This window comes from Urocitellus parryii, chromosome 7 (assembly GCF_045843805.1).
Source record: "Urocitellus parryii isolate mUroPar1 chromosome 7, mUroPar1.hap1, whole genome shotgun sequence".
NCBI lineage: Eukaryota > Metazoa > Chordata > Mammalia > Rodentia > Sciuridae > Urocitellus > Urocitellus parryii.
This window is the reverse complement of record NC_135537.1, coordinates 71,127,768-71,148,106: the sequence shown is the minus strand read 5'-3', so window position 1 is coordinate 71,148,106 and position 20,339 is coordinate 71,127,768. Positions and strand designations below refer to the sequence as shown.

Sequence of the window (20,339 nt, the reverse complement as noted above, 5' to 3'; positions counted from 1 at the left end):
ATTGGGTATTATAAGTAACTTAGAGATGATATAAAGTAGACAGAGATACATATATGTGATATGCAAATATTATGCCATTTTATATAAGAAACTAGAGCTCCATGTTTGGTAACTTCTGGGGTCCTGGCACCTACCTCCTGTCCCTACCAAAGGACAACTATAAATTCATTCTGTGCTCATCTCAACTCTACCACAATCAGTTTCCTTCTATTTTTTTTTCCATTCCGTCTTTGAAATCTACAGGTGAATTTCAAAAGCTGCCATAAGAGGAGTTATGTTTTCTGTTTTGAGATTTAAAATGTTAATGTTGGCTCATAATTAAAAATACCAATTCTTCTCGATCTTCACACACACTTGCCCCTGAGGCCCCAAGCAAATATCCTAACTTCATTAGTGTTTGCAGTTGTCCTGTGAGGAGGGAGGCTGACAGGGACGCCACAAAGCATGGGAGTTAGGTGTGAGTAGCTGGCACGGGGACACTGCTCACTGAGCTGGCTTGGTGACAGGGAAGGTCCAGGCCACAGCTGAGCCCCAGGACTGCCAAAAAAATATGCTGTCTCAGAGCCAGAGTTCCAGGTGGGGATTGGGGACATCTGCCATTGCTCCTGCAGGATGGTGGCTGCTGTGACAGCCACCAGCTGTGGACCAATATGCTGAAGGTCAGCAGTGACTGGGAATAGAAGAGCATCACTTTCAGGAGTCATGAAAGAGCCACCATGTTCGTAGTGTTGGGGGAGTTAAGAAAAAAAAATCATGACTCCAAAGCAGTTTGAATGCAAATCATTCTACTCACTCCAAGGGCTTGATTCCCAAATCATCTGTGTGGAAAAGGGCAGGAGGGAGAAGACAGCTCACTGATCTAAACTACTAAAACTATCTACAGAGGGCCTGGGTTACTCCACTGACAGGTGAAACTTCAAAACAAAGCTTTACCTTTCTTGGGTCCATCATCTTAGCACTGGATACAATGATAACATTAGAATATTCTTTAAGCCTGCTTATCATATCCAAATAACCTCACAGAACCAGAAATTCAGCAATCAATATTGTCATCATAATCACTTCTGAAAGTCCCTGGAGCCATCTCCATGTCGATGGCCATGGGTCCTGGTTTGGTGAATGATGACCATTAATTGGGCAGGGTTGTTTGTGGATGTCACTGTTTACAAGAAGCTAAGGCTCATGCTAAATATTGAAGTGGTCTGTAGTAAATGCACCTCTGCTATTTCGTATGCCCAAAGTTACTTCTGTAATAAAGCATGGGACCCTAAACAGTGATATCTCTTATATTAAAAATGGCTTTATTGGTCTATTGAATGTTTTCATTCCAAAAGCACAAGAAAATAAAAACATGATAAAACTATGTCTCTTTTTCTTCCAAAATTAGAGAGTTGGCTAGGGGAAAAAAAAATTCACAGATGTTTCCAGCTAAAACTAAAAGGAAAAAAATAAGCTGGAGGAAGAGAGAATAAGAAAAGATAATAAGGGGCTGGGGATGTGGCTCAAGCAGTAGCGTGCTCGCCTGGCATGCGTGCGGCCTGGGTTCGATCCTCAGCACCACATACCAACAAAGATGTTGTGTCTGCCGAGAACTAAAAAATAAATATTAAAAAAAATTTCTAAAAAAAAAAAAAAAAAGAAAAGATAATAAATCTGTCTGGAATGTTTCCAGGTCACTAAGACTTATTATTCCCTTCCCCCACCAAAAAGAGCAAAGCGCCATTAAAAGCTGAGACCCAGTTACTTACAGAAAGGAAGTTCATGTGCCCTAAAGGGCTACAGTCAAGACAGGCAAGTGAAGGCAGCCAGGTATGAGAAAATCCCAGGGCTTTTGTCTTTTATACTTTTACATTTAGGAGAGATGAGCATGTAGGGAACTTGGTTGACTTGAAGAAAAGCAGCAGTGTGGGCATTTTGAGAAATGGCAACCTCTCCTGGTGTGCATGCTAGAAAGCAACAGAGAGCAGTTTGGATCCACATGTCCTGGGGAGGGAGTGCCCCACCCAAAGTGGGGCCGCCATCACTCCCCTTCAGACCTCTCACTGATGGCCATCTCATGGGAATGCAAGCCGTCATTCTTCTGAATTTAAGAGAAATCAGAATTTTTGAAAAAATTACAAAAACACTCCATTTTTTAAAGTGTTCTCTCAGTTTTTTAAAAATACACTGGTCAAACACACATCGGTGGGTTGGTCCAGCCTGAAGACCCTGTTTTTTGACCTCTGCTTTAAAGAAACAAAAGCATCTCCATGTGCTTATGGCTGAATTCCACTTATGATCTAAGAGAAACACTGGGTCAGGATTACTGCGGTGGTGACATCAGTCCAACATCTGAAGAATCAGGAGAAATGTCATATTGAGTCAGATCTGTGACCCAACGGGTGCAATATTTTGCTTCTTGGGATGGGACCAAGGGAAAAGGAAAACAAAAAATGGGAAGAAAAGAAGAAAAAATGTGAAAGATTTAGAGCCTAATATCTACCTCATTGACACCAGTCTCAGAAAGTTAAAAAAAAAAAAAAAAGAGTTCCTCAAACATTTTAAGGGTTTTCTTTTGATGTACAAAATATTTCAAGCATAGGAAATAACAGAATGAATAACTCCCAATTTTATCAAAGTGTAACATCATTATGGTTCCTTCACATATATACATATATACATGTATATATACCTGTGTGTGCGTGTGTGTGTGTGTGTGTGTGTGTGTGTAAATAAAACATGGGCACCGTCAATGCTCTTGGTAATGGCTCCTTCCCCAGGAATAACCATTATCCTAAACCTCATGTTGATCATTTCCATCATGTGTTTCCTGATTTGAAATGTTTCTTTTAAATCTTCCACCCATTGTATTAGTCTAAAAAACCCAAACCACTTACAGGAAAGGATACAAGCTGAAGAACTTGTTAAGTTTTGGAAAAAGTGAGCTCAGAAGTAAAAGGACCACTGGTTAGGTCATGTGACCTGTCCACATATGGTTTCCTCCTGAGTGATGATTTCTGTCCTGATCACCCAGCTTGGGTGGGATGACCATATTCATTCCCTACACTGTGGATGAGTATTCTTGGGAAAACGATGGAGTGTCATCCACAAGCCACATTCTAGCATGTTCACTAATGAATTCCTAGGTGTCTTACTCCCTTTACAAAGTACCAGTTTATTTTATTTGTACTCCAATTGGAGGGAGTGGCCACCAGTCATGCTGGACCATTCTTCCCTCCCCAGCTCCATTTCATAAGTTTGGTTTACAGCCTTGCTTGGCCTTTGTCTTTCCAGATCAAAAGACAGAATTGCTTCATTCTTTCCCAGTAAGAAAAGTGTTCAGTTAAAATTTTCATAATTGTTCTTCTATGTCTTTCCTAAGTCCGTTATAGCTTTTTGGAATCACAGAAGTCAAAATCGCCTGCAGCGTTACAGGTGCAAAAAGTCTCGCATAAGCAAAGGCTGACGAAAGCACTTGGCAAGTCAAGTTACTTGGAAGAGAAAAACAAAACCAAACCCAAGCATATAAAAAGCCACACTGAGAAACCACCCTACACATATCAGGATGGCTGCTATAAAACAACCAAAAATCAAAATAACAAGTGTTGATGGAGATGTGGAGAAACGTTAACATTTGTGCATGGCTGGAGGGAATGTAAAATGGTGCTGTTGCTATGGATAAAAGTAAAATGGTCTCTCAAAAAATTAGAAATAAAATTACTCGAGGGCTGTGGCTCAGTGATAGAGTGCTTGCCTGGGTTGGATCCTCATCAGCACTTAAAAGTAAATAAATAAAATAGAGGTATTGTGTCCATCTACAACTAAAAATTTTTTAAAAAATGAAATTAGTATGTGACTCAGTAATTTCACTTCTGGGTAGACGTTTCCTTTGCAAAAGAGAACTGAAAGCAAGCTCTTGAAGATGTTTGTATACCCGTGTTCATAGCAGCATTATTCTCAATGGCCAAAAGGAAGAAGCAACTCAAGTTTCCAACTAAATGATGTGTGAGCAAAATATGGTACATGTTGTACACACACAAAGAAACACTTCTGTCTTAGGAAGGAAGGGAATTCTGACACGTCACAACATGAATGGGTCTAGACGTTATACTGTGTGGGATAAGACAGTTACAAAAAGACAAATATAGGATGCTCTCACTTATGTAAGATACCTAGAGTACTAATAAAATTCACCGGGCCACAAAGTAGAATGGTGAATATTGGGGCCTAGGGTGGGGACAAAAGGGAGGTCTTGTTTAATGGATGTAGAGTTTCAGCTTTGATGATGAAAAGAGTTTTGGAGTTTAGTTGCATAGTAACACTGCTGGCTGCACTTAACAGTACTGAGTGCTACACTTAGAAAATGGTAAAAATGACAAAAATTAAAAACAACCAAAATGCAGAGCAATGGATGCAAGTAGGATTATGGGCGTATTAAAAAAAGATGTGCACAGGTCTCCATCAAGTGCTATCTACTACCAAAAGCATGATTTTTTGTGCTAAAAAAATCTTTTTTTTCCCTTTTGTACTAGAAATTAAACTTGCAGCACTTAACCACAGAGTCACAACCCTAGACCTTTTTTTTTTTTTTTTTTTGTATTTTTTTACTTAGAGACAGAGTTTTACTGAGTTGCTTAGACTGAGTCGCTAAGTTGCTGAGGCTGGCTTTGAACTTGTGATCCTCCTGTCTCTGCCTCTTGAGCTGCTGGGTAACAGGTATGCGCCACCATGCCAGACCCTGAGAAGTCTTTCCTGAACTTTGCACCCATGGTTTGCTGTGTTACATCTTCTTATGCCAGTGAGGAAATGAGGCCAGTCTGACATTCTGTTATCTCTCTCCCACAGCCTAGAGCATTATTATATATTTACAGGTTTTTAGGAAGAGCTCACTGAATGCTTGTTGATGGACTAGTTGATGTAAAGGAAAATAGCCAAATACATAGCCATGACGACTTGGACCTCATATAGGACCTGCATTCACTATTTACTAGCTCTTCACAAGCTACTTGATTTCTCTAAGGCTCATTTTTCTCATGTATAAATTGAGGAAAACAGTAACTACTTCATAGAGGAATTAGGAAGATTAAATGAGCTAATGCATAGTGTGCTATCTGGGGCCTAGGGTGCTATCTAGGGCCTAGAAAATCAAGGAAGGAGGTAAAGTCAAGTGTTTAGGAAACACCTGGGTTGACTGAAGCAGGTTTACAACCTTTCACCATTGTATCCACATGTACCAACAGAAGCCACTACTTAGTATCTACTCGTAAATATTTACTGAACAAATGTGATCTATAAGACAAGGCTAAAAACCTGAATTGTATTTTAAAATAAATTAATCAAATAGCCCCATGATTTATAAGACAGTGATGTATGTTGAAAAGGTAAAGAGTGATGGATACCTTCTTCCTTCCTAAAAATAGTGTTAGCTTTTTCAGGCCCCTGTGAGCCTGTGCCAAGTTTCTTTGGCACTTACATGTTCCTAGTATAGTCTTACATGGAGACTGCAACATAAAACACACCCCTGCCTGTGGGAGACCAACCTTGCACTTGACTGAGTCACACTCCCCAGCTGGGTGCTGAGGCGCTCAGTCACAGAAATGTGGCAGAGCTTTCCCCACCCTTCTTGGGTTCGAGGGTCGGTGCCTCATGCATGGGTGTGTCTTGCTACAGCCCCAGGGTGAAGCTATGCTCACCTGTTCCTTTGTAACATAACCCCTTGCCCTGTTTAGGATAGAATCTTCCATGGAAGTGCCTTGTGTGTGTCCCCTTCTCTTACTGTGCCCTTGGGTGTGGCCAACCCAGATGTCAGTCACCTGCTGACAGTGGACATCATGAAGATAGACTCAGCCCCCTGAAGCCTGACTCCTTGCCTCATTTGAATAGCTTCTCCTCAATAAAAGGGGTCAGCGCATGCTCTCGCTCTCTCTCTCTTCCTGTGAACCCTTAAGGTCAGAGGAGCCGTCACAGCGACCCCAAAGAAAAAGGTATTTGTGTCTCTTGTGTGGTTATTTTGTACAGCCCAGTCAGCCCAGTTCAACTGGAGTGACCCCTGAGCCTGTTAGTCGGGAGAACAGAAACCTGGCACCTGCCCTCTAGTGACTCTAAGCCAAATGGAAGGGACAGACGTGGAAGATGATGAAGAAGGACCATGCCGGAGGCATGTCCAAGGGGCATCAAAACCACCCTCCCCTTTAGCAGGGTGGTTTTGATGCCCGGACACTATACCAGAAACGGAGGCACCTGAACTGTGTCATGAAGAACAGAGTTTCTCCACCTGAAAAGGGAGTAGGGGCAAGGTGCACCAGGGACAGAGGTGAGAAATGAAGCCACCAGACATCTTCAGCGAAGTGAGAGTTGTTCCATGAAGCACAGAATGAAATGGTAGGGGGAGACCCTTAGAAAGAGCAGGGGATGGATATAGCCCAGAACTCATTGGCCTGCAGAAGAGAGAGAGACTGACTTCCCTTGGCAAAGCGGAACCAGAAAGGAGACTTGATCAGATACTCTCAACCGGGTGAAGGCTGGGCCAAGACTGGGGAGGGCAGAGGCCAGGTCATCAGCCAGCAAGGGCAAAATGGGGCCAAGGGGAGCCTCCACTAATCCCAGCTGCAGTGAAAGGAATGGATGGGAGGGATGTGAAGGAAGCAGAAACCAGATGAATGTCGTGCATTTCCTTGCTCCATAAGTGAAGGAGAATGTTGAAGCTAACAGCTACATCCATTCTAAAGTTGGATGTACAAGAGCTTTTCATTTTTCACCTGAAAAATCAAAACTCTATTAATATTAATTATTAAATAAATTGAGAGAGTAGATAGCAAGCTGTGAATTTTCAACAATTTTGTCCCCTGCTGTCTTTTAGTGCATCTGCTTCCAGTTGAATCTCGGGAGTTAACTTTGTTGAGATTTCATGGGTTAGTTTCAAACTGGAAATCAAAGTCTCCACCCATGCAGACCAAGTTCTAGCATGGAGGTATCCTTAAGAACCCGGGTCCAAAGCCCTCTGCTGATACCACGTCTGAAAGATGTTACCCATGGTCAGGTTGAATGTGATGGGTAAGCATAGCTGAGTGATGTCCCACAGTAAGGATCTAGGGTGGGTCCAGGAATGGAAATGAGAAGATCTGGTGACAAGCTGAGGAGCAGCTTTTTATCTATCTTAAGATACCCTGGAAGATCTTAGTCATAGAACTATGGACAAGACCTTAGGGCTGGACCATTAAAGGAGGCCTAAAACCCAGCATGGTGGTACACACCTGTAATCCTAGCCACTTGGGAGGCTGAGGCAGGAGGATTGCAAGTTTGAGGCCAGCCTTGTCAACTTAGCAAGGCCTTAAGCAACTTAGTAAGACACTAAAATAAAAAGTCTCAAAATAAATAGCAAAATGGACTGGGGATGTTGTTCAATGGTAAAGTGTCCCCAGGCCAAATTCAATACCAATTAAATAAATAAATAAGGCAAGAAGACAAGAAAATCAATCAGAAGATAAGTTTAAATTGCTAGATTTTGGCTCACTTTCCCAGGTGGGCTAATTCTAAGAGAACTATCCGTAAAGCAGTAATAGGTGAATTACCACATGGATATGTAGAACATGGTACATTTCAATTACTTAATAATTGCTGTAACAAGCTGTGGGAATAAGTAATTCCACTCTCAAAAATTAACCATTGAAAGTTCCTTTAGGATCAATCTATTTTCATAGACATTGCAGTTATTGCCAGAATTCGAATTCTCTTTCAAACAAGTTTGCCCAGATATTTTATAAATGTCTAGACCTAGAGTTTCCAAGGTGCATCGTCAAATCCTTGACTTCTAGATCATCAGTGCTAATTCTCCTCATCTGTCCTTCTGTTTGGTAAGGCCCCTCCCCTGACTGTTTCAAAAGCTTACCACCAGACAAGTAAGGTTGAAATACAAACCAAACGCTGTTTGGAATCTACCAGTTCACTGTATAAACTAGACTGTTGGCGAAGGGACCCTATATAAGTGCAAACGTCCAGAATGCTGGCTGAGTGTCCCTGGCAAGCCTGAGGCTCTGAAATCATTTGAACAAGAGACTTCACAAAGTGAAGAATCCAGCATCTCACCCAGCTCCACGTCCTGATCATCAGTCAGCACCAGGATAATGTTGGGTCGAATGTTTTTTCGTTCCTGCTGTATCCGTCCTCTGAACCTCGGGGATCTGACAGTTGAACACAGGCTTCCCAGCAATTCTGTGCCCAGGACAGCCAGCACCAGAGCACAGCAAGAATACTTCATTGTATTTGGTCCAATGTCTCAAAACTGGCAAAATGTCTCACTCTCCTGAGTTCTGGCAGTCTGGGGAGTGAGAAAGAGAAAAAAAGAGGGAGAGACTTAAAAATGAAATCCAAACCCCAAACACGGTTACAGAAAAAGGGCTACAAATAAGTCAGACCTGGCACATAAACTGGCAGAGAGCTGTTCATGAGTCAGAAGTAGCAAACCTCATAAGCGTTGGATCTTTTTTTTTTTTTAAGCACTTGATTATTTTGCAAATTTACTTTTGTCTTTTATTCTTGGTCCAACTTTTTTCCTATTTCAATTCGTTGCCAAAGTGTAATTTCCAGCACAGAGCTCAAACGTAAAAGCTTTCTGACAAGAGCTAATACCTTGAATTAGGTATCCTGGTTGAATAATCAATTTCTAGACTCAGAGGTATTCAGAACATCTGCAGATGGAGTCCTAGAAGGGGGAGGAAAAAAAAAAATACAAAGGAAACATTAAGCAAGGGTTTTTAAACAGATTTTTGATTTGAAGTCATCTCTTGAAACAGTACAAGATATGTGTATATACTTTACAGGTTTTTTTTCTTTTTCTTCTGTTCTCCAAAGGAACAGGAGGAAACATGCAAAACTGCTAATAAATGACTCAGATAATATCTCCGTTTCCTAATCAGCTCCATAAAATGTGGTAAGCATATCATCCCTGCTCACCCTGTAGCAGGACTTTAAACATCCCCAACAAAACTCATGATTGATGATTGTGCCTGAGAAACCACAGTGCCTAGGTGTGTGTCTGCATATGGGAAGGGTTGGCATGGGGGGGGGGCAGGTAGGGGGAGCATGAACTCACCTGCACACGATACTGAGTAACTATCAAGCAGAATGAACCACAAAGCTGTCATTTGTCATCTGCATTATGTCACTCATTACCCAGGAGAGTCCTTTCTGCTGACAAAGACTTCATAGTGGGTGCGTGGGAGAACCGCCTATTCCAGCCCCCGAAAAGCTCCTAACTGTCTCCCATCAATCACCAGGAGAAAAAGGTGCTTCCTCCCGGCAAGGCTGGTCACTTTGTCCAGCCCGGTTCCTCGGCTCTCGAGCTGGCGCCCAAGTGGACTGAGCCCCCTTTTGAGTGTCAGTCACTAGCCTTACTGTTGTCAAGACCAGGTTTGGCGCGGCTAGCACAGGGGTTTGGCTTTGCCGCAGCAGATCTAAACCTGCAAAGCAAAAAGACTGATTGGCTGTGAGGCTGGAGGTTACTTCCACATTAGGAAGTAAATAAATGAAATCCAGAGGGGGAGTGCAGCAAAGGAGAGTTTGGAAAGGGTTGAAAAAAATGCCCCTCTCACTTTGGAACTCCCATCTGCAGAAAGCTCTTAGGTTGGACTTTTGAAAGATAGCAAAGGGGTCATTAAAAACAAAAACAAACAAACAACAATAAAAAAAACCCCATCTTTCTCTGGTATGTCAGGAGGGAAGCTCTTTATGGGAATTTAGGTTGCTGTAAAATTAATTAGATAGCAGCCTGCTTCATCAGCCACTCTGTCCCCACACACCTGAGGATCTGTATTTTGATCTGCAACAATAAACTGGCATCAGATAAATATGCATAACTAATCAGGCGTAAGCAGCACAGAGCAGGAGAAAAGGGGCTCCATCATTCATTCATCTCTGTTCTCTAAATTCTGGAGGGTGATGTGGGAGAGAAAGAAGAAAGAACAAAGAATGTGTACTGTTTACCCTTGCCATGCACATTACACAAAGACGCACACATACCCCTATTATTTTAAAACTTTATGAGCTGTTTTGTAAACAGTTTTAATGCTTTTCACTTTGCAGCCTGTAATTACACTGTGTGTGTGTGTGTGTGTGTGTGTGTGTGTGAGAGAGAGAGAGAGAGAGAGACAGAGAGACAGAGACAGAGAGAGAGAGAGAGAGAGAGAGAGAGAGAGACTCAACAAGAAATATCTTTTAAATAAAAATCTAGTGTCTGTAGCAAGGCAATCCTGGCTAGCTACATTATCTTCAGAGCAACAAACAAGACAATTCCAACTGATCTTGTAGTTCTAGGGAGTATGATTCTGGGTTTGTTTTTTGTTTTGGTACTGGGGATTAAATCCAGGGGCCCTTAACCACTGAGCCACATCCCCAGCCTTTTTTTTTTTTTTTTTTTTTTTTTTGAGATAGCGTCTCTAAGCTGCTTCCGACCTCTCTAAATTGCTGAGGCTGGCCTTAAACTTTTAAACTGATGATCTTCCTGCCTCAGCTCCTGAGCCCTTAGAATCACAGGCGTGTGCTACCATACCTGGCATCATTTTTTTCTGTTTGTTTGTCTTTTGTTTTGTGGTGCTGGGGATTGAACCCAGGGTCTTGTGCATGGGAGGCAAGCACTCTACCAACTGAGCTATATACCCAGCCCTGAGTCTGGGTCTTTTTCCTTAAAAACTCAGGGTTATTCCAGTGATGGGTGTGCGTGCTGAACACTGAGAGCCTGCAATTATTCTGCACTGACTGGTTTCCATGCATTTGTTTTTCAGTCATGAGAAAACTGATACAAGCATGAAAGTCAGGAAAATAAAAGAAATACTTTGACAAACAATGGCTTGTTTTCCACAAAGTGTGATGGGGCTTAAGGGTTAAATGAAGACATCTCTTAGAGGATTGGTCCTTCAAGCCCCACATCATTGCCCACCTCTCAAAGCCTGCAAGGGTGTGTGAAGCATCACCTGGAATATCAACACCACTGTGCCGACATGGAAAGGACAGGTTTTCACCACGCCGGAGGAAATGGTGGCACTAAGCCATCAGCCACACATGAAACGGAAAGTTCTTGACAATTAAGATCCTGATAACATTCCCTGGCACCCAATCAACACCACTAGTCATTCTTTATCTTATTTCCTTTACTTCTTCCTTTAGGAAAAAGAAAATTAGCTTTAAGGGCACCTTGCATAAACTACATCAGAAATCATTTCTCAATAGAGAAAGGAAAACAAAGTAGATGTAGCTTTTCCCTGTCTAGGACCTTTTATCCTGATGAACTAAAACGTGCAGGAGAGACATATATATATTCTGCTTCAGCATCTTTTTTTTAACTTAAAAATCTTTGTTTTAATCAACTAATAACAACTGTTCATTTTATGGGGCACCATGATGTGCTGTTTTGAGGTATTTGCATCATGGAATGATTGCATCAAGCAAATGAACATACCCCCCCGCAGCTCACATATTTATGTTTTCATAGTAAGAATATTCTTTCAGTCATTTTGAAAACTACAATGCACTCTTAATAAGTGTGGTCTCCTTGCTATGCAATAGGTCTTGAAAATTTATTCCTTCTGTCTGATCAGGACTTTGCACCCTTTGCCTCCATCCACAGTACACTACCAATTCATGGAATTCATACGTAAAACCATGTAGATCGAGTGGTAGAAAAACTGAATATTTGGACGTGTCTGGTTGATTCTTTGTTCCATCTCCTTTGCCTAAAACACAGCAAACACACCACCCTAAACACACTCCACACAGGGCTGAAGGGTAGCACAGTGGGCAGAGTGTTTGCCTAGCATGTGCAAGGCCTTGAGTTCAATCCCCAGCCCGGTTGGCCAGGGGGGTGGGGAATAAAAACCCTACACACAGACAATTCTTTATTCAAAAATGACCTTTTAGAACCTGTCATCCTCTCACTGCCTGGTTTCCAGCTCCAGAAGGAAAAGAAATAAAGACAGAAAACAAAACAAAACAAAAAAACCCTGACAGACAAAACGCAGGACTTGACAGAGGAGACAAGGTTGCGATGTTTGAATTGGATACTTTGTGGTGGACAACAAATGTCCTTAGAGACTAACAATTTGTCTTGAGAAATAGTAGGAAATGAGAGAAATGGGGGAAAAAAAAAGAGGCTTTCTCACACATGGAAAGTGAGTTTGAAGAACGATGTCGTATTCACCAATTAGGACCAGAATATAAATTGCCTTTTCTGTAGGCTAGAAAATGAAAATCCCAATTATAGTTATGGTCATTGGTGTGGAAAGTTCACAGGACTTTGTTGAGGGCAGCTAACCCAGGTTATACATGTGGCATTATATGTTTTAAGTCATAAATAAAAGAAAGGGGGGGGGCTTGCAAGATTCTAAGTCAATTGAAAAGTTTAGTTCATATAGGTTTGTCTAGCAGTATCCCAAACTGAACTGAAGCCTTCGTCTTCTCACTGGTGGAAGGTGACTCTGGCTTCATCAAGCCCCCTTTGAGTGGCAGTTGGTGCCACTTGAAAGGGGATGATGGCTACACTGGGGTATAGCTCAGTGGTAGAGCATTTACCTGGCATGCACGAAGCTCTGCCCTCTATCCCCAGCACAGCAAAATAAATAAATTTTAAAACAATGACTGGTAATTAAATAAGTTCAAATAAAGGAGATGGTGGCCAATATGCCCACAGAACCCTGCTTTTATCCATAGCAGCTGTTTTCAGGGAGTTGAGGACTTCTGGGTGCCTGAGAAGCCTGAGATCCTTCTGCGAGATCCACAAAGTCAGAACATTTTTTATGTGAAAACTGACATGTGATTAGTTTTTTTCACTTTGTTGAAATTTTCACTGATGATCTAAGAACAATGAGAAAAAGGCTTTTTGTCTTGGTGGTTTCACATATCATTTAAAATAAAACGCCAGCTTCTCTTCAGGTGAAGCTGTGAAAGGATTCATGTTATTAAACCTTGACCTTGAGTACACAGCCTTTTCTTTTTAATGTTCTGTTTGATGAGAGGGGGGCTACACATGAAGCCACTTGTTGCTTTTGGAAGTAGATGGTTGTCTTGAGGAAGAGCTTATGGGTTCCTGAGCTACAAATTCAACTAGCCATTCATTTCTTTATGGGATGCCATTTCTTATATAAAAGAGTCGATTGGACTTGGCTATTTGGCAGACGTTTTCTCATATAATGAATGAAATTTTAAAAAAAAAGAATATTAGAAAGACTCTCAGTCAATTGGAAAGTTCACACAGGTTTGTCTAATAGTACCCCAAACTAAACTGAATGAAATGAGCCTATCAGTTTTATCAATGACAGAAATCTAGCTTCTAGCTTTCAAGGTGAAATCAGAAGTTTGGAAAATTCGTATCTACCACTATGAACTTAGCACCCCCAAATGTAAAACTTCTGATGGCATTGGTGGTGATAACAACAAATGTTAGTTTTCGATATTGTAAAATAAAACGAGTCAACATTTACAATGCCTACATAATTCAGTGCACTGATATTTCCCAAATGACTGCAATGTAAAAAAAATCAGACATGAGTTAAAAAATAGATTCATTCCAAGTTTAAGATGACCACTGGGTTTTAAGGGAAAATTATGTAGACTTCATTGATGTGGTTTCAGATTTCTTACTATAACTAACCTTTAAGAAATTACTGCTTGTCAAGGTTTGTTGTAATATCAACAAATACCTACAAGTATCTGAAAAAGCTATTAAAATACTTCTACTTTCCAACAGCTTGATATTTCAACAGACTAAATGCAGAAGCAGATACTGTGTATGATTCCAACTCTCTTCAGATAAACACTAAAGAGATTTGCAAATATGTAAAACTAATGTCACTTTATTCACCAATGCTTTTTGGTTTGGAAAATTTTTTTTAATGAAACACATCATTTAGGGCTGGGGATGTGGCTCAAGCGGTAACGCACTCGCCTGGCATGAGCGGGGCGCTGGGTTCGATCCTCAGCACCACATAAAAATGAAATAAAGATGTTGTGTTCACCGAAAACTGAAAAATAAATATTAAAAAATTATCTCTCTCTCTTTAAAAAATGTTTTTTAAAAAAGAAACACATCATTTAACATAATGTATTATTGTTATTGTTTTCTTTTTTTAGAAAATAAATATATTTTAGCTTTCTCAGTTTGAATTTTCTAAATTTTAGCTATCATCCTCATAAGTGAAAGTTCTTGCAGGAAGGAAGCCTCAGTAAACTTTAATGATATAAGGGGATCCTAATCCCAAAGACTGGAGAATTGCTGACCTATAGTCTACCTGGTTCTACCATTAAGACTTTTACTTCTATCCTTTAAATCTAGTCCTATTCACAAACTTTTCATTTTTTTTTTTTCTCTTAATGCTTGGAACCGTCCTCAGTCCTAAATGCCTTGTCTCACATAGGACTTGTTGATCAGTGGAGACAGTTGTGTGTGTGTACATATGTGTATGTGGTGCGTGGTGTGTGTCTCTGTGTGTGTGTGTGTGTGCGTGGTATGTATTTATCTCTATGTGTGGTATGTTTGTGTCTGTGGGGTGTGTGTGCGTGTGTGCGTTTGTGTGCATGCGTGTTTTCTAACTCAGAGTAACAAAATTTCACAAATGAATGCTCACTTATCTAAAGTATGCGAGGTACAGGGTCAGAACAACCCCACAGAAATAAACCTGTCTGAGATGTGGCAGAAGAACTGCTTTTAGTACAAAACAATGCCACTCCTAGTAGGAAAGGGGACACTGTAACCAAGTGAAACAGCAGGAGAGATGACACAATTACTCAGGGCAGAACACTGAGATGTGGTCAGAGTGAAGCGAACCAGGACTCTTAACTGGGAACCCTGGGATCTGCACCCCAGCCTCCCCTCCCCCACGGCCAATTGACATGCCCTTCTTGGGTCGGTTTCCAAGGCCCTTTCCCCCTGATGTTGGCTTTCAAGTCTCACGTACATTGCTGCTTTCTTTAGAGGAAGCCTTTGGGATGCACCAACTCTTTACGATCCAAGTGAAACCATGAAGGAGCTAATTTCGCCTCTTAACAACCCCTTAGCTGGCAAAGTTCATCTATTGTTAATCCCCAGAAAGCCTGTTTCCCGATCTAATTTATCACAGCTCAGAGCAAAGAAGATAGGCAGCAATCTTCTTCTGGAGCACTCACATTTTATCCCCCTCCAGTCATAAATCCTCTTCCAAGGAACAATGACAGACCCAAAAAGCGTGGGCTTCTGACCTGGAGCACCTTTGGGGAAATACTTGGCTAAATAATGAGACCTTCCTTCAGCAATGTTTGCTTTCTTCCCTCTCCACCCTTCCTCCCCTCAACACTTGTGAATTCTGAAATTGGAAGGAACCTTGAAAAGTCATTGTTCTCAAGACTGGGTAGCATTGGGTAGTTAGTTACCCTTGGGTTTGGCAAGAGAGGAGCAGACACTCATTTTTAATTCATTCATATATGATTTTTCAAGTGATCTGTTGCACTGTAAAAATAGAAATAAGTAAATTAGAGTATTCTAGAATTTCTTTCTGTTTTCCCATGGAGGAAGACAATAGGTAATGGTTGAAAGTATGAGGTTACAGAAAAAAAAATACCTTTGAGGGCTAGTGGTGTAGCTCAGTAGCAGAGTTTTGGTGTACACAAGACCCTACACTAGGGGGAAAAGAAAGAATGAAAAAAATAAATAAATGTACTTTTGAGACTTAGTTTTAGAAAGGCAGGAATTAAAATCCCATTTAAAAAAAAAAACAAGCTTATTGGGGATGGGGGAGTTAGCTTGGTGGTAGAGTACTTGCCTTATATATGCAAGTCACTAAGTTGGATTCCCCAGGATTTTGAAACAACAACAACCCAAACAAACAAACAAATAAAAAACAAAAAGGAGTTTACCAAAGTCATTTTAGAAAATGCAAAATGTCCAAGACTGAGACTATTTGTCTATTTTTTTTAAATAGAAATTAGGAAAACAAAGTGATCTGAATATTATGAAAAGAGCCAGATACTCCTAAGGCAAGTGCTACAAATTGTCTAAGGGACTCATATGAGTCACAAGTTCCAAGGGTGGCAGTGAGATCCAAGAGAATGAAAGCACAGACTTTTGGATTTCAAGGAAAAAAAAAATAGAAAAGGCTTTGGAAACTTCTGTTAATGACAAGACAGTAATCTTGATAAAAAGAACTATTGAATACAGTAGTAAGTAATCTCAGCTGAGTCCTAAAATATATGGTTTATTCCATTAAGTTTGCCTTTGATTTGATATATTTATAGAATATTTGTATTGTAGTACTTGAGATTTTATGCTAGCCAGAATATTTTTTTTGCAGTGATAAACTCCATATATCGATACCTTAATACAATAAAGTATATTTGTCACTCAAACTATGGGTCATACTCAGGGTGCAGAGAGTTCTATGCCCAGCCACGCATGAATGCACACTGATGGAGGCAGTTTTGTTGTCTTGTTGCTGCAGTAACAGGACTTCTTAAGAAGCAAAGGAAAAAAAAAAAACACAGAATTTTGCAGGGATCTTTTCATGGCTTCAACCTGGAAGTGAACCACTCCACGCCCTGACCCCTGACCCCCAACTCCTGTCCTATGGATTGAGCTGAGGTGATTCACTACTGAGCTACATCCCCAGTTCCTTTTACTTTTTATTTTGAGACAGGGTCTTGCTAAGGTGCTGAGACTGGCCTCCAATTTGCAATCCTACTGACTTGACCTTTCAACTAGTTTGCTTCTAACATTTTATTGGTTGCAAGTGATCATATGGCTCTACTTCAATTTGAGAGGGCCGAGAAATTTGGTAGAGTTGATGAAGTATTTGCTAAGCACTACTGTCAATGCCACAATCATAAAGTTTCAACAGTACCATATGCATTTATTTATCTTTCTATCATTAGTCATATACACACACAAGCATGCATACTTAAGAGACATGCACAAATGTATCAGCACCAAGACACATAACAGCTCAAGTAATGAAGAAACAATCTTCACAGCTTAAAGTTCAACCATTCTTTTAAGGGCAGAGCATGCAGCTGGATGGTAGAGTGCATACACAGCACGTTCAAGGCCCTGGATCAGATCCTCAGCAACACACACACACACACACACACACACACACACACACACACACACAGGCTTTTAACAGATTTGGGGATCTTTTAGGCATGTTTAATTTTGGTCTTTTCCTTTTTTATGTACATAATCTAGCATAATGCACACATATTTTAAAGTTTCACAATTCTTGTGATACACTTAAGTTGAAAAAAAATTTTTAAAGACAGTTAGATGGTATATCTATATTTCAATAGCACTTCTTCTCCACTTAGAGTCAAACTCTATGAAGGAAAGAGGAATACCTGATCTGACCATATAAATTAAACCACAGTCAAAGAGAATTACACTGGCCTACTTTCTAGGCTCTCAGGCTCACCCACAATGTAATGCTCTTTTTACATTTTGTAAAGGCTTAAACACAGCAGAGTAGATCCTCCTTCTGGAGATCCTGCTGGCCCCACACAAGGTGAGGATCAAGAAATGGAGCTCTGAGAACCAGAGTGTGAAGGATGAATACACATTTCAAAAGACACAGAAACAGACTTCTAGGTCCTAGCTCAAGAGAATTCTAGTTAGCTCAAGAAAAAATTTGTGGAGATTAGTCCTCCCCTTGTGCAAAGTTATTACTTATAGGAGAAATTTTTTAAAAATCCAACACCCATGCTAAAGTCAACACCTTCTCTCAGAGACCTTTTCAAGTAAACCTTAAAGTTCAGGTTAATTCATATATTGATATTTCAAAAAAATTCTCCTTCACAAGTTGTACTGGGAAATATTATTTTGAAAGTTTCTCTAGTATTGGCTAAATATATTATTCTAAGTCTTTTCAGGACAAAAAGTCACTTTCAACATGTACCTAAATCCTTGTGCTATCTTCAGGTTATTAGGTCTCCTTTAGCTGTATTGTTAACTCCAAATGATTAAAAAGCACAGCTTTACAAATGTAAAATGTAAAATCAAGCACCAAAAGTAACTCTGCTTAAGTTTATGGTGAAATTCAGGCCTGCAGTCATGGAAAATACCAAAGCAGTGGGGCAAACTGAGTACCTAGCAGGCATCTCTAGGTGAATTAACTCATTAATCTTAGCCAGAAAGCAAAATAGATGAAATTGTCTAACTATTTTCATTGACATTTGTATGATTAATAACATTCTTGTCCAATCGAATTGACTGATTTATTTCAAATCACTATCTGGACATAGATATGAATGGATTAGCACCGGAGGAGATGAATTTTCTTTCTTTTTTTTATTGAGATGAATTTTCTAAAACCATAAATTCACCAATATTTATGGATTCACAGGATGCTGCTTGTATCAAAGACCTGTAGTGACTTGAAAATTTAAAAAAGTTAAAACACTGACTTCATTTACTGTCTGTGCGGATGTTGGGAAGCTTTGTAGCTAATGAAAAAAATGTTTATTGTTACAAAAAAGCAAGCTTAGTGAAATGTAAGCTATTGAAGAATTTATAGGAAGAAAAACAACATACTAGGACCTTAACTTGCCACTTTTCTGATTTTAAAATAAACCTGAGCTTTTCTCTCTCTCTCTCTCTCTCTCTCTCTCTCTCTCTCTCTTTTACAATTATGACCTATATCCATGGATGTTTTGGACAGATATATGTTTACTGATAGGTGGACCAGTCCTTAGAATTGTCTAGACTTCTAGACTATTCTAAGTGTAACCCAGTGGTGTTCCACTTCCAGAATTCACTTTCTCACTAACTACTTTTGTTTTAAAACTTCATTTCTCAGCGCACAGCAGAAAAGCACTTGTCACACAAAGGAGCTGATATAATTAAACCAGATGATGTGCCCCACAAGTAAAATCAGCCATTCATGAGAGCTGGCCACCAGAGGCCATTCCAAACAATGCATATTTCCAAGGCATCTAAAGTAATCCCTTCTTTCTGCTGATTTGGTTTCCATGAAGTCTTAAGCACATGTGTGCTGTGAAAGGAAGGTTTATTAAAACCTGATGTGATATTAGACATTATAATGCAGTGGGGTTGGGCTGAGCTTCTTATCTAAGTTTTCAGAAAGGAATGCTTGCAATAATATTTGTAAAGTTTGCAAACTACAAAGATAGATAATGTTTGTTTACTATTTTAAGAAAAACAAAAAGAAGGATTCCCTGTTAACTGGATTGGATTTATATACACAATTTTCATATAAAAATAACGGGAAACTAAAACTGTCTTCACTGATGGATAGATTAGCAAAACACAGGAACAATTTTATAACTATAAATAGTGAGGAGCTTGGGTTTTATAGAAAATTCTTTGTAAAGTTGTGAATTTCAAGTGTATCATTTTTCTTGGCCCACAATAATGAAACATTGCTAACATGTGTCGAATAACAATATGTGACAACTTCAAAACTTGGTTGTCATCATTAGTAGAAGTCTTAAAGCTACCAAGTCTGGCTGCCTAAGAAGGTTACCAAGACCCCCAGTTTTCACCAAGACTTCCAGTTCTTGTAGATCTCCAGAAGTTTTGTTATTTTCCCCCTCTTCCCCCTAGTTTCCTCTTGGTATTTAATTTTAATCATGGGTGAAAATATAAAAGCTCAGATTGGATAGGTTTCTTGTCTTCACACCAGACTACAATAAATCAATGGTTTCCAAATTCACTGAAAAATTTCCTTCTGTGTCACTAATTTTGTGTTGGAATTTAATCCAACTCAGAAATCTTCCAAAATTTGCATAAATTTCTGGTTAATTTTATTGGAAAGTAAAGACAGATATGAAAGATGAAGATTCCGACTATGGTCATAATCCAAGTACCATTTTTCTTTTTTTTTCAATTCCCTGGCAACTTAGTCATTGATTCCCCTCCAGCAGTTAGATTTCGAGGAATCGTTCCTATTCTTCTAAGAAGAAACATCTTTAGCACATTTGGTTCCTGAGTCCTGCACATTGGATCCTTTAAAAGACCTCTGCCAGAGAAGATCGAATTATTCTATCATTAAACCAGGGCCCCAATCTCAAGTCTGTAATTCTTTTTTGGCGGGGGAGTGGGTCTTGGGGATTGAACTCAGGGCCCTTGACCTCTGAGCCACATCCCCAGCCCTATCTTGTATTTTATTTAGGGACGGAGTCTCACTTGATTCTTCAGATCAAGTTGGTATAATTCTTAAAGCAGGAACTTATGAGAATCACCTGGAGGTCTTGTTAATTACTCTAGTGTTTGAGATTTGGGAGTGGGGCCCAGGAGACTGCATGTTTCCCAAGTCCCCTGGAAATGTTGACACTTGATGGCACTGGGTCAGAGCATAACAATCAACCCAGGAGCACTACAGAAGGAAAAGTGA

The 20,339-nt window shown here is 40.1% G+C and overlaps 1 protein-coding gene across 1 annotated transcript in view; it reads right to left on the bottom strand.

Moving 5' to 3' along the window:
* Positions 1 to 20,339, bottom strand: part of LOC113177100 (extracellular sulfatase Sulf-1) — a 148,722-nt gene that overhangs the window by 68,918 nt on the left and 59,465 nt on the right. The window contains 2 exon segments of the mRNA XM_077800415.1: positions 8,065 to 8,296; positions 8,608 to 8,680. Coding sequence (XP_077656541.1) covers positions 8,065 to 8,236 — 172 coding nt within the window. The 5' untranslated portion in view covers positions 8,237 to 8,296; positions 8,608 to 8,680.